The sequence below is a fragment of the Miscanthus floridulus genome, chromosome 5 (assembly GCF_019320115.1).
Source record: "Miscanthus floridulus cultivar M001 chromosome 5, ASM1932011v1, whole genome shotgun sequence".
Taxonomy (NCBI): Eukaryota; Viridiplantae; Streptophyta; class Magnoliopsida; order Poales; family Poaceae; genus Miscanthus; species Miscanthus floridulus.
The window spans coordinates 88,652,555-88,672,499 of record NC_089584.1 but is presented as its reverse complement, the minus strand read 5'-3'; the positions used below and the strand labels follow the sequence as shown (position 1 = coordinate 88,672,499).

Below are 19,945 nucleotides of genomic sequence, written 5' to 3'. Positions count from 1 at the left end.
CTCGGACACATGTTAATTGTTAGAAAGATCACTTATTTTATGGTCATCAAAGAAGCAAAATAGTATTGCATTATCAACCGCTAAAGCCGAATACATATCTGCCGGTGGTGGTTGTGCACAAATACTTTGGATAAAGGCCACCTTGAATGACTTTGGAATCAAGTTCAAGAAAGTGACATTGCTATGTGACAATGAGAGTGCAATCAAGTTAACCATTAACCCGGTTCAACATGCAAGAACAAAGCACATTGATGTCCATCATCATTTCATAAGAGATCACCAACAAAAAGGGGACATTTGTATTGAGATTGTAAGCACCGAAGATCAACTTACCGATATATTCACCAAGCCATTGGATGAGAAAAGATTTTGTAAGCTAAGGAATGAGTTGAACATATTGGATTTCTCAAATATGTGTTGATGCACCCTCCACTTATATGGCATGTCTCTCTTTCGAGCAATCCAAGGTAAAAGTTGATTGGTATGGCATTCATCCTTACTAAGGACATAATTAGTATATCTAGTCATCTTTTATATTTAATAGGCTCATTCATAAAAATCAAGTGAATTTGATGATTGTATGGTACAACTATTGCTTCTATGCTTAATTTGGTCTAGTGGTAGCATATGACATGTTTGTGGGCTTGTAAACCTAGTGTTTGATCTAGACAATGAGCTCTAAGTGTTTAACTCGACATGGTACAAGATAACCCTTATTTGGAGGTGTGAAGAAGTTTGTCCTTAGATCAAACCGAGTTAAATATCTTTGGCAAGTATTCTAGATTGAAGCAAATTTAGAAAAATGATCCTCACCCCATTGATTGACATTGATAATCTCAACCTATCTACATTGAGCCTTTGTGGTCATTGATGACAAAGGGAGAGAAAATAGTGTACAAAGATAGTGAAAAAATAACAAAGGGAAAGAAATTGATATAGGGGGAGAGATATGATAAAGGAAGGGGATCAATTAGAGATATGATAAAGAAAGGGGATCAATTAAAATTTTAAGCACACATGTAGGGGGAGCAAGCTCATAAACTTGATTGATGCATTTGAATGTGCATTTCATATGTTTGCTTGCTTGGCATAAGTTTTAAATCTTAATATCCATACTTGTGTGGTGTATGCTAGTGGTAGGTTTGAATAATAAAATGAAAAACTAGCATGCATAGGTTAAGTAACTAGACTCATGCTCATATTATGAAAACTAGACCCTTGCTTCTAATGTTGATCTCACAGGGTATTCTAGTTTTTATGTATGTCTAGTTACTCATGGTGCTAAGGATGGTATATTGGTGCACTCTAATTAGTATCACGCTTCAAAGGTCCATCTTTTATATCTTAGCATCATTTAGTAGACATTGTCTCCTATATTTCCTATCTAAGCATATGTGCAAGCTACAATCAAAACTCTTAGCACATATGTAGGGGGAGTAATTGCTACCATTTGGGATTCATAAAACTTGTCCATATTCTTTTACACATGATAAATATGCTTGGGCAAGCAACATGAATTCAATTTAATTTCATTTCATATCTTTGTGTAAGGGTTGTCATCAATTACCAAAAAAAGGGAGATTGAAAGCTCTAATTTGGTTTTGGTGAATTGATAAAACCCTAAGTGCTAACCTAGTTTATCAATATGATTATAAGATAGGTAGCACTACTCCAAGTGATAAAGCAAATGAAGATCATGACTTGATGATAGTGATGCCATGGTGATGATTAAGTGCTTAGACTTGGAAAAGAAGAAGGAAAAACAAAAGGCTCAAGGCAAAGGTGAAATTGATAGGAGCTTTTCGGTTTAGTGATCGAGACACTTAGAGAGTGTGATCACATTTAGGATCGATAGCTGTACTATTAAGAGGGGTAAAACTTGTATCGAAATGCGGTTATCAAAGTGCCACTAGATGCTCTAACTCATTGCATATGCGTTTATGATCTAGTGGAGTGCTAACACCCTTGAAAACATTTTGTGAAAATATGTTAACACATGTGCACAAGGTGTATACTTGGTAGTGTTGGCATATTTACAAAGGAGAAGAAGTTGGTGAAGAAACGGAGGCGAGAAGGTGTCACTGTGTGTGACCGGACGCTGGGCTCGATAGGACCGGCACGTCTGGTCAGTGACAATAGATAGCGCGCGGTTTCGGTCAAGTGACCGGACGTTGGGCGAAGAAGTAACCGGATGCACAGTGTCCACGTCCGGTCAGGGTGACATACGATGACGTAGGCGGTGCTGAAGTTGGCGCGCGGGTGCAGATCTGATTGGACGCTGGTCTGCGTTCGGTCATGTAGAAGCGGACGCGCTCGGTCGCAAAATAGAGGCTCGAGGAGCTCTCTGGAAACGACTGGACTCAGGTGTTAGAGCATCTGGTCATCCTCGTTGTGCTACGTCCGGTCGTCATGTGACCGTTGGTGCGTGAAGTTACCGTTGAGATCGGACGACTTCGGTTGAACACAGAGCAACACATGGACGGCGTAGGGCGACCAGATGCTGGCAGGGTGCATCCGGTCGATCTGACCGACGCGTCCGGTCGTCTCACAGTCAGTCCAATAATTGAGCCAACGGCTCTATTATTTGGGGGTATTTATAAATATCATTTGGCCGGCTCTAGCTGGCTCTCTTGGCCATTTTGCATTGACATAGTAACCTTGTGAGCTTAGCCAAAGCCCTCCCACTTATCTCCATCATTGATTCATCATCTTTGTGAGATTAGAAGATAATCCAAGTGCATTGCTTGAGTGTTTGCATCTAGAGGCACTTGGTGTTCGTGTTTCGCTGCGGGATTCGCTTGTTACTCTTGGTGGTTGCCGCCACCTAGACGGCTTAGAGCAGCGAGGATAACCGAGCGGAGGTTGGTGATTGTCTTCGGCTCCAATCGTGACGATTGTGAGGGGTTCTTAACCTTTTTCTGGTGGAGAGCCAAAATGTACTCTAGTAAATTGCTCGTGGCTTGTGTGATCCTTATCTTGTGTTGGTCGTGTGGCACCCTATTGAGGGTTTGGCATGTGATGCCAATGAGCGCGTGAACCTCCAAGTGAGTGAATCGCCACAACGGGGACTAGCTTGCCGGCAAGCAAGTGAACCTCGGAAGAAAAATCATTGTGTCTTGATTGTCTCCTTGGTATTCATTGGTATTCACTCATTGGTCACTTGCCACGACGGTATACCTCTTTACCACTCTCTTGTATTTCATTATACATTCACTTGATAGAGCTAGTGGTAGTTAAGACTAGATAGTGTATCATTTAATTGTATTACTCTCAATAGATTGATCACCTAGTTGTATATTAGTGACATAACTTTTTTGTGATATACTAGAGATCATAGAAAATAGAATTGGGTAGCTGGCTTGCAACTCCAAGTATAGTACTAGCGCAAAATTCGCTTCGCTATCTTATTGACTAATCAATTATCTTAGTGTTGTTGTAGAAATTTTTAATAGGCTATTCACCTCCTTTAGTCACTAGGACCTTACAAACGTTTTTTTAGAGAATCTAGACCCGAAATGTTTCTATAAATAAAAATCTTAATCTCTATACCCCTTTGGACTTTGGTAGTTGGCCGCTGCTAATAGAAAAACTAAACTGTAATTTTTTTTGAGGAAAACTAAACTGGAAATAAATGGAGGAGAAATTAGGCACTGGAATTTTCATGGGCCGTCGCATTTCCCACGTAGCCCAAAGCAAACCACAGACTTTAATGGAAAATATGGAGCCCAATAAGAAGAGAGAATCGACGAGCACCAGAGGATAACATCAGCGAGGCGATAGATAAGAGGAAGGAAAGAACAGAAGCAGGCGAAGCCAAGGCCGTCATCATCCGCCATGACGCTCTCCCTCTCCACCTCTTTCCTCCCCACCCCCGCCGCCGCGAGGACCACCGCCCGCACCCTACGCTCCGTCGTCCCCTCCCAGGTACGCACGCTCGCACACACCGGCCCTCCCTCTCGCATTTTCCTGCTCGGACCCTAATTACTGAGACCGAAACCTGGTCGGCGGTGCCCTCTGGTGCAGGGGATGCGGTGCTCGATGCGCAAGAAGGGGCTGCACCCGGAGATCTACGAGGACGCGAAGGTGTACTGCAACGGCGAGCTGGTGCTGGTGACGGGGGGCACCAAGCCGGAGTACACGGTGGACGTGTGGTCCGGGAACCACCCCTACTACGTCGGCGACACCTCGGCGCTGGTGGTGATGGACAGCCAGATCGAGAAGTTCCGCAAGAAGTGGGGCCACGTCAAGGAGTACTGGCCCGAGGACCAGTGGAGGGAGATGCACCCGGACGGCGACCCGGAGTTCGAGCCCGAGGGGGACAACTGATTGTGATCCACGAAATTGGCTCCCGTCTTCTTCCTCATCACCGGTGCGTGCGCGGTCACCGGTGCTGTTTATCTTTTGTTTCCTGGAATTGAGACTTGCAGTGCCCTCTTGTTGTTCGGTTAATGTTCGGAATGGAAATATGCCATTATTACGACTTTACGAGGTACTCCTACTACTAGTAGTGTAATGCTTCTGCAATGCACAATTGAGCAAACAAGCAAATGATCCTGATGGCTCGAGGAAATAGATATGTCTTACTTACCAGGAGTCTTTCCCGTCTACGAGTCGTCTGCCTAGACCGCCTACTGTTTGATCAAACTAGCCTCCGGTTGCTAGAGGGGATCCAATTTCGGAGTCATAGTTTTCTCCAGCCAGGTTCTGCCAATTTGCGTGGTGAGCAAGAGCGACACCTTTCGTGTCCCTTTTACACATGTTGCCATGACATAACTATTCGGAAGACAAAGGAATGGATTCAGCCCACACGACTAACATCAAAACGGGCTGGATCCAAAAGGGGGACCTAGCACAGGACACGGCCCAACCTTTGCTCGACTTAGGCCTCCAAGATTGGAGGAAATTTTCGTGTTTACTGCATTTTTTATGTGAAAAATGAATGGGCTGCTACGAAATTTCTGTACGATTCCCATAAAATCCCTGCGTTTCACTTGCTGTGCACTTGCACTATTCATCGTCCTTTCTGAGGCCTTTGGTGCCACCCGCAGTAGTCCGGCCATCTTTGGAGCGGGCATGTGGATACGAAGAGGAAGAAAGGCAACCTCGGACAGGAACAGGAACAGGAACAGGAACAGGAACAGGAACTCGCGAGTCGCGAGGGTACAGCCTGCAGCGCTTGTGTGTCGCCCACCGACTCCTACTCCAGTTGAGTTGTTTTCAGCACGAGAGCCCAAGACTACTCGGAACCGATCCATCCATCAATCAACCGACCGGCAACAAAATATAGATGCGGCCCTCTAAACATAGGTTGCCTCCAAATTATCGGAGCCCTGAGTAGTGCTTCTGTGCCGTCACTGCCGTTGCATAGTGCAGGGACGCCGCGGTCTGATCTCCGTGTTCAGAAAGAACATTGCAACGGGCGGCGAGGGAGCAACTGGTACGAAAATAGAACCCGATATTTTCTGATATCTGGGAGAGGTTAAAATACTAGATGGCTTGGCTAACCTCATGTATGAATTTGGACATTTAATATTTGTACCATATTCAAATTTGAATACTCAAAATTAGATTTCTCATGCACATATGAAAAAACAACATGTACCCCCAAATTAACTCAATTGATGTAGAAAAAGCTGTAGATAGTACGAATTAGGGAGTTTCTATGAAGCGTATGAAGATGACATAATCAAGACTTCATGACCCTTAGAAAGGGAGCCCGATTTGCAATCTTATTTGGTATCTAAGCTTTTATGTATATTTTAAATTATTAGTATGGTGTTTGAACTATTTCTATTGTAATCTATATAAGCCTTGTAATTGATTGTTGAATTTTGAATTTATTGTGTTATTTAATACTTATATACCGAATTGTCGGACACATTTAATGGTAATTTATGGAATTACTAAATGGATTTCATCGAATTGTTCGTGAAATTTTTTCACGAGACATATCCATTGAAAAAAGTTTAGAGTCAACTAGAAGTTCTTGTCACAACTTATAAGCGGATTGCTGCTGGTACAAGAGATCTGCAAAGGTTCACAGTTACTTCAAACTTATATATAGGTATTTAGGCCTTGTTTAGTTCCTTCCCCTAAAGTTTACTCTCTCACATCGGATGTTTGGACACATGCATGGAGTATTAAATATAGACTAAAAAATAGCTAATTGCACAGATTACGACTAATTTGCGAGACGAATTTTTTAAGCCTAATTAGTTCATGATTTGACAATGTGGTGCTACAATGAACATTTGCTAATGACGGATTAATTAGGCTTAATAATTTTGTCTCACGGATTAGTGAGGACTTCTGTAATTTGTTTTATTATTATTATCTGAACACTCCCATGTGACACCCCGACGTGTCATCTCTAAACTTTACTCACTGAATTTAAGCACCACTTTAGTTAATTTAGGGGTGTTCGGGTATGGAAAGGTTTGATAATAATGTATCCTAACATAGCGTCTTTATCTTAGCACCACTTTAGTTAATTTAGGGGTGTTCGGGTATGGAAAGGTTTGATAATAATGTATCCTAACATAGCGTCTTTATCTTACTGCATAGAAGATCATTTACTAACCTATTGCCGACTAAAGCGCCTGTAGCTCAGTGGATAGAGCGTCTGTTTCCTAAGCAGAAGGCCGTAGGTTCGACCCCTACCTGGCGCGCATTTGCTTTTTAAATTTTGCATACCTCCGTTTCACAGTTGCATTTTGCTTTTTTTATTTTTTTTTATTTTGCATTGTTTTTAAAATTTTGCATACCACTGTTCCAGAGTTGCATTTGGCTTTTTTATTTTATTTTGCATTTATTTTTTTAGTTTTGCATACCTTTGCATTTTGCTTTTTTTTTATTTATTTTGCATTTGCTTTTTAAATTTTGCATACCTCCGTTTCACAGTTGCATTTTGCTTTTTTATTTTCTTTTGCATTTGCTTTTTTATTTTCCATATATAACTCCGTTTCATAGATTTTGGTTTAATTTCGTCTGTTCATATTTTGTTTCTTTTTAGCTTTGCATCTCTCCTGTCTAGTCTTTGGTTAAAAAAGTCTAATTTTGGCTGTTTATACTTGTTTTCTTTATTTTGCATCTCTCATATTCTCAGTTTGGTTATAAAGTTACTGCTAGGCGCCTTTGTCAGGGTCAGCCAACCCCAGTTAATTTTGCCAAAATCAATGAAAATTTACTGCTTTGCATTGTTGACAACACTAATGATCCCAACCTATAATGTTAAAGACCCCGACAATTATCCCTCCGTAGTCCGCGTTTTTTAAAGACCCCGTCAATTCTTTCGGCTAGTTTCACCCCTCACCACGTCTTATTTTCTAGGGACAACGAAGCTATTCACAAACAATGTTTCTTCTTTTCCAAAAAGAAAAAAAAGCATCGCTTATTTTTAGTTTACATCTCTCTTGTTCTCAATTTAGTTCAAAAAGTTTAATTTACCACGTCTCATTTGTCTAGGTACGACAAAGCTGTTCACGAACAACGTTTCTTTTCCAAAAAGAAAAAATGAAATACTTTGCTTTTCTTTAGTTTGCATCTCTCCTGTTCTCAGTTTGGTTCAAAAAGTTTGATTTCCCACGTCCCATTTGTCCAGATGTTCACAAACATCGTTTCTTTTCCAAACAGAAAAAAGGCAAGGCAACAAGAAGAAGACGTCCCATCTTTGTAGTAAAATTTAAGTTTTTGAGTTTTTTTTCCTTATATAAGATTGAGAATATGATTGACCTCTTGTTACCTTTTATACATATAGATAGAGTGATACACATTGCCTTCATTAAACTAATGACGAACTAAAAGGTGCGTTTGCATTCTTTTTTTTTGAGTAAAAAAAAGCAGAAAACTTGCTTTGACGAAAGAGTGGCGCTGATGAAAAGGGGTAATCACGAGGCTATAACTAAGTCATTATGTTTTTTTTTAATATTTCAACATGGTACCGAACTTAGGAGCCTACTTTGGTACGCGAGATAAGATTGTTTTCTCTATGATCAGGCAATTAGCATGTTCGTTTGTTGGTTTCAGCCAGGATTTATCAGGCAGCCAACAGTGTTTTTCTCTCGCAACAAACCAGCACCAGCCGAGCTTATCAGCCCAGAAACCAACCAGCGAACTAAGTCGAATATTTGTAAAATTAAGGAGTAGTGGTTCTTCGCTTTTCTTTTTGGCGGATGCTCCTGTTCTTTACTGAGCTCATGTTAGGGCCAAAATTAAGGTGGTTCTGCTTTTGATGTTCCCAAAGATCCCCTGCAAAGCAGGGACACGCCTAACGTGCGCAAGCAGCACATAAATATACAAGCACGCAGTCTTATTTGTTCATATGGTATCTCAGACCAAGAGGCACCCGTTTCGCCTGCATTTGTTTGGGCATTATTAGGATATCAATTGACCGATCTTATGCTTTCTTGAAAGAAAGGATGAACAAGGCTTAGAACGAATCTTAAGCTTTCGAACCTTCTTTCTTCTTTATTTAGAACCTTCCTTCCTTCCTTTCTTCTTTATTAGAACGAGCATTGTAGCATTCTTAGTATTTTTGTCGTTGGGCAAGAATTTATTGTTTGACTCTTCATTTTTTATGACCCGTTTAGTTGAAAAGGCAAGCATGTCATATTCATCGATATATGTTTTTTTTAATGTGTTGATCACGATTTTCATTAAGGAGACACAGTCTTACAAAACGATCGAACTGGACCGAGAAAGGTACAAAGAAGGTAAGAAGAGAAAATTACGGCTGGAATGCCCACACAGACTAGCGGCGAGAACAACAATAGCTGACACATAATTAGGAGCAAACAGCATGTTGTTTTTGGAAGTGAGTAATCAATCCCATATGAGAGAGAGAGAGAGAGAGAGAGAGAGAGAGAGAATAGATTTTACACTTTCTAGGGAAATGTTAAGATGATCAGCCGGTTCGCTTGTTGGTTTTTGGGCTCATAAGCTCGGCTGGTGCTGGTTTGTTGTGAGAGAAAAACACTGTTGGCTGGCTGATAAGCCCTGACTGAAACCAACAAGCGAACAGGCTGGATATCCCTTGGTTAGTCAGTATGCCTCAGTTATAGTTAGCGGGGTGTTTGGATGGACTAAACCAAACTTTAGTCTATGTTTTGGAAGCCAAATAGGAGGTCTAAACATGAACTAATCATGATCTAACAAAAACTAATTGATGAGTAGAACTCATTAGAAAAAAGTAAATTTTAATTAGTCCACGTCTAGCCTATAATCCAACTATGGACAAAACTTTAGTCCCGTGATCCAAACTGTCTCTTAGTATTTTGTTCGAATCTCATATTTGATGCTTATTTATTTATTTTAGCTTAGTTTAGCATGCATAGTGTTTTTTAGTTATACATTATACTTTGTATATGATAGAGATGTGGACTTACAAAATTTTGGGTGTTAAACATTGTAACTAAATGTTTTTAACTACATAATAATGGAACTATTATAATGCGTTTTGAATAATACCAAACACTCACACAAACTAGATATGTCAAAACACCTATATCATACAACATTCCAGGGGCATAAAACGCCCGTTCTCGCCAAAATCTCCAATTCCTAGAGCTGGAGCTGAGATGGAAGCCAATCCGCTGCATTTGCTCCATGGTGAAATGCCAACTGTTGAATGAAGTTGTCTTTGGTAGAATGGAGCAGTTCCACCCAGACTCATAAGTTAATAATGTTTGCATCTTGACTACACTCACCTTGTGCAAATAAGAGGTGCAAGGCAAGCGCTGAGGTGTTTGTAGCTGACCTGCCAATGGAGGAGAAACCGATTTTGCTCTTTTTTAGTGATAAGGATATATTCTTTTTTTGTCAATGGAAAGATAAAGGATTTGTTTGCTCAACAGGATAATTTTCCGATAATAATATAGCCCAAGCGTCAGGACGAACGGACGTTGCTTCCCACAGAATCGTTCTTATCCATTTGTTCTGAGCTCAACCGAATCGTTCTTATCCATTTGTTCTGAGCCCGACGACACAGCCCGCTCCCAGGAGCCCAACACCAGCTCCTCCCTCTCACTTCGATACGCTCTCACCTCAGTACCTCCCTCGCCCCCGAATCGAGGCAAGCAGCGGCGTAGACGACCAGCAACGCGCTCACCGCAGGGCAAGAGGGAGCGTGACAACGCCTGTGCGGGTGCTACACGCCAGGCCTCGTCGTCGATGACTTCGATGCGGAACAACGGGGCAGAGGTTGCGCGCGGCCGTGCCGATGAGCTTTGCCCCACCAGCGAGCTCTATGATGTCATCGAGCTCCGCAACGATGAGTATCCATCCGCCCAAGCAGCAAGGTGACATTGCGTTGCAACCACATGTTGCAAGGGTGTATTCCAAGTGTTTCAATTGTTTGAGATGAATGTCGTAAGTTGTTTACCTGGATGTTGCAAAAACACATCTAGATGTTGCAATACGTATATAAAAATGTATCTATTTTAGATGTATGTTGCAAGTGTTTTATCTAGATGTTGCATATGCTTCACACATATATTGCAAGTACATGTTTCAAATGTTTCAGTTATTTTAGACGTATATTGCATTTGTTTCATGTTGAATGTTTCATATTTCAGAGCTACGTTTCGGAGGGGCGCGTGGATTCCTGTGTGCGCGCGCGAAATGGAGCACGCGTTGGCGGTCCCACGCATGGCCTTCTTCCTCGACGACGCAGTCGGCAGTCGACACGCACACGCCAGGGCAGGGGCTGGGAACGGACGGTGGAATAAAAAAGCGCACGCATACAGCCGCAGTGCGGTATGCACGGAGGTGGTATCCTTTCCCACTGCCTAGCCATGCTGTGATTTGGCGTGTTCTGTGGGAAACGGAGCGGGCGGGGCATACGACACAGAGCAGGCGCGGGCGTCCATCCAGATGTCTGGACGCTAGCTCTATTGTTTTTTTTTCTTTTCCATCCTGCCAACTACCATCGTCCAACAAGGTGAGCAAAGTCTAACAAGAGTTGAACACGCTCTTAGTTGTGGCATATGTTTTCCTACTTATTTACAGTTAACTAGCCAGGCAATAGTAACCCTGGAATCAAGAGTGCCCTGTGCTAAACGAGAGGGATAAGCGACGTTTCTCCTAAAGTCCTACTCCTACTAGCCGAAGAAAAGAATAGTTTGACTGCCTGGCGGCTTTGACCACCACGGAATATAAAAATGTGGAGCACGGTACTTGAGGCACAACACAAAGCATGCCCTTAAAAAGAGTCCAAACGACGGCAACCCGTCCGATCGTCCTGTGGTCTCGATCAAACTTTCCAGGCTCGTGTTTAATCTGGTTGTAGTATTTGGCACATGAACCCTGTTAGTTGATGCTGAAATTTAGCTTACGTTAATATTTACGCTAAATATTATGAGAGTTTAAAATTTAGCTTACGCCGATGCATACGCTAAATGCCGTGAGAGTCTGAATAAGGTAAAGTGAACTGGGGATATTTGGATGGGAGGAGTGAAGTGACCGCACGGCGACAAGCATCGGAGTGCCCTGATTTGGTGGCCTCGACCCTCGAGCACCGTCCTTGCATCCTAAACATCAGCGCCGAAGCAACGCGCTGGCCCTGGCCCCTGGGACCCGTGGCTCGGTGTCTCTGCTGCACGCCTGCACCTGCACATGCACGGCTGCACTGCATTTGCATCGATCCCTACGCGACCGTACTCCACCGCAGCGATTATCGGCGGGACACCGCGGCGCTCGCTTCCACGTTACCTGAAGAAGAGAAAAAAGAGACCCTATGGGCTGCGATGACTGATGCCCATCCATGATTTCCCGTCGTCGTTTCATTCGCTCGTGCTCGTCCCGTACTCCCGTCCGCCCTTAATAAAAGTCTGTCTACTCATGTTTTATTGATTTTTTACATTATAAAATTAAGATTCAACAATCTCCATCCTTCTTCTACCTTCAACTTTTTTCTACCTTCAAATAATCACAAATCACAAGTTCACAGATCCACAGATCTACATATCATAAGAAATAATTTTTTTTATGTAAGGACAAGAGGACAAATCGCGTCCAGGTCTGATCGGAGCGAGAGGCCACAACTACAGCAGACACGATGCATCGGACTGACGGACCACGACACGACCACAACAGACGCGACGCAGCAAACCGACGGACCACGACTGCCCACAGTTGAAAAGAGAGAGGGAGAGATCGAGAAAATCCATGTGTTTTTTATGCTAAAACACATATACGTTTTATAGTATTTCTATAATAAAAAAAACAAAAACCTGGCGCGCGAGCTGCAGCCAGCCAGGCACGGATTATTAATGGCGGCAGTCAGCAGGGGCTTCAGGAGTGGTGTTTGAATGAATTTACTAACGTGAAATGAAATAAAATGCCTCCCCGTGCAATGCAACGCAGTGCTGCAACCTCTCCGACTCCGGGTCCGGACACGGCGGGTCCCGTGGCGGATGGATTCGAATCACGCGCGGGGATCTCCATGCGACCAAGATTCACAACGTGCAGCAGGCACTGCCTGCCTCGCTGACACCGGTCAGGCCGGCGAGCGAGCCCAGAGCCCAGAGGCAGCAGGGCCATGACCCATGGAAGCAGCAGCACCTGAGAATCCGTGCGCCTTGCATAAAACCGGCCGGCCGTCTCGTCGTCCCCTGGCCGTGGCCGCCGGGCCGCACTGGCGGACTCTCTTAAGGGCCCGTTCGTTTGCAGTTATTCCTGTCCGGAATGATTCTCGGTGAAGTCCGATGTATACAAATGAAATAAGCGATCCTAGCCAGAATGGTTCCCGGACGTGAATCGCCGGGAACCGAACAGGCCCTAAGGCTTTCCACGCAGACTGCACGGCCGGAGTGAGAAGCGGACACTACACGGCTTCTAGTAGCTCTACCTCTACGGACGGAGTGAGAAGCGGTCAGTGGTGGGTGGGGGCTCATCAGGAGGTGCTCGTGCAGGTGCGGTGTGGTGCTCTGCCGTGCCGAGTGCCGATGGCCGATGCCGATGCCGATGCCGATGCCCCCAAGCAGCAGCTGTTGTGAGTGCCTGTCAGCTGCTGCGTGCATGTGGTCGCGAGGGAGCTTTTCGGTTTTCTTTCTTGGGCTCCTCACCTGGAAAGAAACATTTTGACATGATGATCCATCCATACTGCTAGTTGTGGATAAAGGGATCAGGCTATCACTACTAATGCTCTATTAGAAAAAAAAGGGTCTAGTAATTAATATAGCATATCACTAAATTCAGGCTCTGTTTATAATCCGTACTTTTCAGTTTATTTTCTTTTCAGGCGGAATAATATTTTTTCTCTCACAACAAATCAGCCGGAACAATGTTTCAGCTTGTTTTTTTCACTAAAACGAACGGGGCCTCGGTCGTTATTGTGCTTGGTTCTGAGTTCTGTCTGAGCTAGCTAAATGATAGGTACTGGAATGTTAAGAGCAGGTATATAAATTAATTCAGTGGCTTATTAGATGTACATTATAGCTTTACTCTAGTATTAACAGCACCAAGTGTCAGTTAAGCCAGGTGTAAGGCTGGACGAAAAACTCGAAGCTCGTTAGCTCGCTCGGCTCGCGGCTGGCTCGACTTGGCTCGGCTCGTTATGATAACGAGCCGAGCCGAGCCAAAATTTTAGCTCGTTAGCTATAACGAGCCAACTCGAGCCAGCTCACGAGCCGCTCGCGAGTTAAACGAGTCAACTTCCAAAAAAAAAGTATCAAAACTTATATTAGTTTTTGTATTACTTCATATCTTGCACTTTACAATTGACTGGTAACTAGTCTAGACCCTATAAATTGACTGGTAACTGGTCTAGATGCATTTCTTTTATATTATTATTATTCTCAAACTTTAGATAAATGCAAATATTATATTTTATGTATTTTTTATACCTAGCTCGCGAGCTTAACAAGCCAGCTCGAGCTTTTAACAAGCCAATCCGAGTTGGCTTTCTGGCTCGTTAGGACAACGAGCTGAACCGAGCCAGCTCGTTATCTTAACGAGCCAGAATGAGCCGAGCCGAGCCAGCTCGTTATCCAGCCTTAGCCAGGTGTAGACACAACGATGCAGCAAAAGTGCAAAAGTTTGCCTATTGATTTGGTAAGCATAGGCTGCAAAGGGACGACGATGAGCAAATGAATGGACCGAAAGCAGCGGGAAAATGTCTAAGATATATTGGGAAACCACTTATAACTACCCAAAGGTATTTGTGTATGTCCCTGGCCCATCACATGAACACTTCTTTCAGAAATGAGAACACACTCCCAACATCATGGATAGTCTCGTAGGATCGGAGCACGATCGAGGTCGTTTTCGGTTGGTCCACCCGGATCTCCAAAGTAAACACAAACAAACATTCTAAAAAGCTGCATTGTTGTTGGTTTCCGCCGACAGTCCATCCCTATTATAGGCTTTACTAACACTAGGAAGCGTGTTCGTGCGTTGCTACGGAACAACTAAATCTTTTATACTAAAAATACACGGATCATACGATAAGATAACAATACTGTTAAATTAAATACCGACGTCAAAGTGACATTTAATTTAAAAAGCAAAGTTCGTGAAATTAACACAGTCATGAAGAGCGCGAACGTCGTAGGCTCACCAACTCTACTGTATAGACTTTTTCGTGATACGGCTAAGATAATATTTTATATCGGTAAAAAGAATTCTACGATATCCATTTCTTTCATGCGTCAATAAATCCATGAATAAGTTTCGCTGCATCTCCATATAACTATGTACACACAGGTTCGAGTATATATGCAAATAGATTCGTGCCCGTGCATTGCTACGAGACAGCTAAACTTTTATACTAAAAACACACGGATCGCATGATAAGATAACAATACTATAAAAGTATATGACCGACGTTAAAGTGACATTTAATCTAAAAAGCTAAGTTCATGAAATTTACACAGTCACAGAGAGCGTGGCGTCGCGGCTCACAAACTCTACTGTATAGATCTTTTCCATGATGCGGCTAAGATCATTTTTATACTGGCAGAAAGAGATTTCCGATATCCATTTCTTTCATGCGCTAACAAATCCACGAATAAGTTCCACCACATCTCCATACCATCCTGCACACGGCGCTGGCAAACGAATTAACCACAACTTATGTGATTAATTTTATAATTAGCTCATGTTTCGTCCTCCTAATTGATATCTAAAAATTCAATGTGACAGGGACTAAAGTTTAGTCCTAGGATCCAAACACCCCCGACTCTTGACTTCTGCTGGCTGTTCACTTGTACCACCATGTCTATGTGTCTGCACGTATATACTCTAATGTCAGAACGTCTAAGATGGTCTCTATTGTCCACCCTTTGAAAATATCATAACTTTAAGGTTGCCATTTATGTATGCTATAGGATTGGGATGCTTTGCACTGATACATGAGGGTGTTCATGAGAGTCGAAATTTTTATGCCATTATGATGTCTAAGCTTACCAATCAGACACAGATGAACTTGATTGTTAAAATATTTTCAACACTGCTTTCATATACTTCATCTGTCTCAAAATAGAATTCATTCTCGCTTCCCGAGAAGTTAATTTTTTTTAACTTCGATCAATTATATATAAAAGAATATTAATATTTATAATACATAATTAGTATCATTACATAGAACATTGAACATATTTTATAATAAACTTATTTGGAGATATAAATATTGCACGTATTTTTTACAAATCTAGTCAAAGTTAAGAAAGTTTGACCTGCACGTATCCCATAACGACTTATATTTTGAGGTAGATGAAGTATATGCTAATGGGAGTAGTCAACTGAAAGTGGTGATGAACACAACAATACTTTCATATTATACGCTAATGGGAGCACGAAGAAACGCAGAGGAATTGACCTATATACTAATGGTGGGAATATTCGTTTAGGAAATTACAGAAGGTTCACCAGTCTCACCATGTATAACATGTACATATTTTATTTGGCACCACTGATGTTTCCTTCCATGCATGATTATTGTTTCATGCATGATTATTGTTTCCTTCCATGCATGTGGCCTCAGGTGATCGATTTGTTTCCTTCAAAGCAGACGGGGATCGCAGGGATGATAGTTTCTTTTTCTATCACGCCTTTTCTTTTCTCGCTCGCCCGTTGGACAGCGTGGGAGGTGGGATCGATCGTATGGGGTGGCAGACGAACGAACCAAGATAATTATCGCACCAAAACGGTATCAACACTTTGTTCTGTTTAGTCGTAGGAGATTTGACTACTTGTGACATATATAACCGCTCTGGTTAAACTTATTATGTTTTGTTGTCTCTCGATTCTGTACCCTAAGGCTATAGACACCCGTTATACTCCACATGTACTTGCTCATTCTAATTAAATTTAGGATGTATTGATTTTTTTTAGGATACATAGCTTTTGTCTAGATAAATAATAAAAATAATGTATCTATAAAATTTAAAACGTCTTATAATTTAGGACCGATGGAGGGGTAGTAGATGAAAAACCACCCAAGCATTGCCTAAGCCACAAAATCCATCGGTCATGTTGCGTGACACCACCAATGACTTGTGCGTTACTAAGCAGTGTCGTCCGAAACGCCATAAATATCTCTTTCGTTTTGCGGCTACTCCAGAGAGACATCATTGCTTTACCCTACTATCGCACCGGTCTAGATGACGTGACGATGGTTTTGGCATCCTTTTAGTTGGCGTTCAAGCCTTGCGCGGTTCCTCTTGGAAGCAGAAGATTACTCATCTATCGCTACGCCGCAATGTTGGCGTGTAATAAATTCTTTCTTCCGCATATATCTATATCGCGCTTCAGCCCGCCTCGTGACGATAGTTCGTAACGTAATACGTCACGGCACCCCTTAAAAGAACGGTGCGCGACATAGCCCCCTAACACTTTATTGCTAGTAAACAAAATAAAATGTATTTAATAATAACTGAAAAATGAGGAAGTTCCTTGATTTTTTTCTTGAACGGCACCTAGCTATGGCCCCGTTCGCGTGCCTTTAAATCTGACTTGATCCGCTTCTTTTTTTTATTCAAAACCGTGTTTTTCTCCTATAAATGTCTCTATATTCATCTCGATTCCTCGAAACGAAGAGGCTATATCATCAATCCATACAGCCCAAACTGGCGCTACCCCACCAGGCTACCAGCCCTCACACTCACCTAAACCCACTGGCTCACGCAGAGTAGCACTGCAGACTGTGCCTTCCCAAACCCCACCGCCAAAAGGGCCTCTGCGAGACTGCGACTGCGATCGATGGCTGCCGCCGACGCCAGGGCCGCGCAGTCCCGCTCCCGCGTGGTGGCGAGCGGACTCGTATACGCGGCGCAGGTCGTTGGCTTGGTCGTCCTCCTCCGCGCCTTGGCCGAGTTCCCCTGGGCTGCCGCCGCGGCCCCGTGCATCCTCCGCTTCGCCGCGTCCTTCCTCGTCCCACCGCGCCTCTGCTTCCTCGCCGTCCACGTCATCGTGATCCTCCTCGCCACGTTCTTCCCCCGCGACGCAGCCTCACTCTCGCCGCCGACGTTCGCGGACCCTTCCGGCTCGCCGAGCTCCAACGGCGACGCCCCCCAACAACACCCGTTCCTCGCGTTCCTGGAGGACCCGCCGCTGCAGGCGCTGCCGCCGATCACCGAGGCGGAGCCCGGCTCCGGGGAGCAGGCGCCGCCGCCGGAGGAGGCACCGGTGTTCGAGGACAAGCAGGCGGTGCACGTCAAGACGGTGCGCGCCCAGCCCCCGCGGCGCACCATGTCGGAGAAGACGACCAGCGGCGGCGCAGCAGCAGCAGCAGACCGTTCGAGCACGACGAGTGCAGCGTCGCCGGAGCTGCGACGTGCCAAGTTGGAGAATGGCAGGCGGCGGTCGGCGGCGGCGAAGGAGCTTGGGACGGACGACGCAGAGGCGTTCCGGCAGGCGGTGGAGGCGTTCATCGCGAAGCAACAGACGTGGTTCCACCGCGAGGAGTCCATGGTCATCGCCCGCGCTGCTGCCGCCGCCGCCGGCGGCGGCGGGGAAGACGGCCCGAGGAAGATCGCCGGCGCTGCTGCGGCGGTGGCCGTGAAGTGAGCGCGTGATCGAGCAACGCCGCAGCCACCCACCAGTGAACCCAGGCTGCTCGCCGCCGCTCCTGCAAATAAGAGCGATGAGTATGAAAGGATCGAGAGAGAAGAGAACAGCAGGGGCCAACAACAGCCAACTGTGCTTTGTTTAATGAACAAGTTTTGTGCTCTGTGTTTCGTTCTTCACCGCCGTATGTCCGCATCTGAAGTTTCCGAAGGCGTTTTTTTTTTTGTCTTCGACTTTTGGCTAAGCTCCTCTCAACGCTGAGCGTGGCTCCCAACGCTTCTATGCATTTTCTTAGGCGTATAATTAGGATCATCTAGCGATGATTGACACCGTACAATACATGTCCCAGACGCGAGACGATACGTGGATATGATCGCCTAATTAAGCTACTGGTGCGGCGACGACAGGGTGTAGCTAGAACAGATCGATTCGCCGTCGTACACTTTTAACAGCTGCTATTGCAAGAACAGATTCGTCGTTCGTCTCGTCTCCACTCCTGGAGGGACACGACGGATTAGACGGTTCATATCGCGCACAGCTACCTTGCATTGCATGATCCCCCGTCCCCCGATCGGCAGCGATGATAGCGCATAGACTCAGTGCTCAGTATACAGAGGTAGTGCCGGGCGGCCGTTTGCTCGCGCACGCCACCCACCCTTGCCGAAAGAGACGTGGCGGCCCCGCGCCATGGCCATGGGACACCACCGTTCCGGCCGATGGATGCAACGCCGTGGGAGCTGCTGTTACCGTGCAGGAGAGACGCGCGAGGGGTCAGCGAGGCGCAGAGCCATTGTTGCGACGAGAGAGAAGAGGCACACTGACATGACCATTCTACGCGTGATGAAAAAAAATGTTTTCTCTTCTGAACTGACAGGACTTGGACGATGGAGCAGCATTTCTTATATGTTTTGGGGTTGAATTTCAGAACGCACGCGCGCGTGCAATGTACAATCACGTACATACGGGCGCGACAACAAGGTACGCAGTTGCACGTAAACAAAAGCTTTCGCCTCACCGGTGTGCCGTCCGTCGGTCCCTTTTCCGTTCGCTGCACTGCTGCAGGCAGGCCAGCTAGGGGGGAGAGGTTTGACATGGCTGTGGCCTGTGGCTTGGCTTTGCGTGGAGTGCTCGCGACGACGACGAGGCTGCGTGCGTGCGTGCCTGCCTGCCTGAACTGTCCGTGTACCGCGTACGTGCACATGCACATGCACACTGTTGCTGTTGGGCCGGACCCCCCTGCATCTGCATCTACGGTTGCCTGCATTAGTATTTATAATACATAATAATGCGAAACCATTATACCTACTGATAGTTCATAACTAATATTAGTCAGTTTGATTCAACTAGTGAAATGATTGCTAGTTGGGTATTCAATATTCGTCTAACAATTAGCTAGACTTGTTTGGATCCAATGAGCTAATTATTAGCAGCTAACTATAACTATAGCTCTATGGATCCAAACCGGACCTAAGTATCATTAGATACGCTATAGAATATATTTTTATGACACACTCCATTATAATACTTTTTTTCTAAAAAATAGTAAAAAAATAAATACTTTGACTTGTCAGAGAATGAGAGTTGCATTTATTTTGGAGCGGAGGAAGCACATATGTGGAATTTGAGCATTTCTACAAAGCTAGCGCATACATGGAATTATTAAGTGGTATTAATGTATTTAGAAGAATACTAAGGATTAATTTGAAAAAAAAATGTGGGATAAATTCGTCCGATTTTAGTGTTCTCAGTACCATTCCTTTACCTTTGTAGTTGCAAAAGAAAATTTCCTCCACCTTTGTTATACAACTCGCCACTGCCGACAATATTAGCAACCATATGTCCATTAGTGCTAACACTTGGTTATCCATTTTTTTCCCCGATGCAATGATTCTTCCCGTGCGGCAGAAGGAGATTTGTGGGTTTACTAGTCCTGTGTCCTGAC

At 44.3% G+C, this 19,945-nt stretch overlaps 2 protein-coding genes and 1 non-coding gene across 3 annotated transcripts; all 3 read left to right on the top strand.

Annotated features, from left to right (window-relative positions):
- The first annotated feature begins 3,765 nt into the window (after window positions 1-3,765).
- On the top strand, window positions 3,766-4,485 carry LOC136452551 (uncharacterized). The gene is made up of 2 exons (XM_066453159.1): window positions 3,766-3,924; window positions 4,024-4,485. Exons 1-2 carry the CDS (start codon window positions 3,835-3,837, stop codon window positions 4,324-4,326), a joined length of 393 nt encoding a protein of 130 aa, XP_066309256.1. The 5' UTR covers window positions 3,766-3,834; the 3' UTR covers window positions 4,327-4,485.
- Window positions 4,486-6,595: 2,110 nt separating this feature from the next.
- Window positions 6,596-6,668, top strand: TRNAR-CCU (transfer RNA arginine (anticodon CCU)). Its single transcript has one exon. It is a non-coding gene; the product is annotated as a tRNA-Arg (tRNA).
- A 10,419-nt stretch (window positions 6,669-17,087) lies between these two features.
- LOC136452550 (uncharacterized) lies at window positions 17,088-18,025 on the top strand. The gene has a single exon (XM_066453158.1). It carries the CDS (start codon window positions 17,197-17,199, stop codon window positions 18,001-18,003), a length of 807 nt encoding a protein of 268 aa, XP_066309255.1. The 5' UTR covers window positions 17,088-17,196; the 3' UTR covers window positions 18,004-18,025.
- Window positions 18,026-19,945: the final 1,920 nt, after the last annotated feature.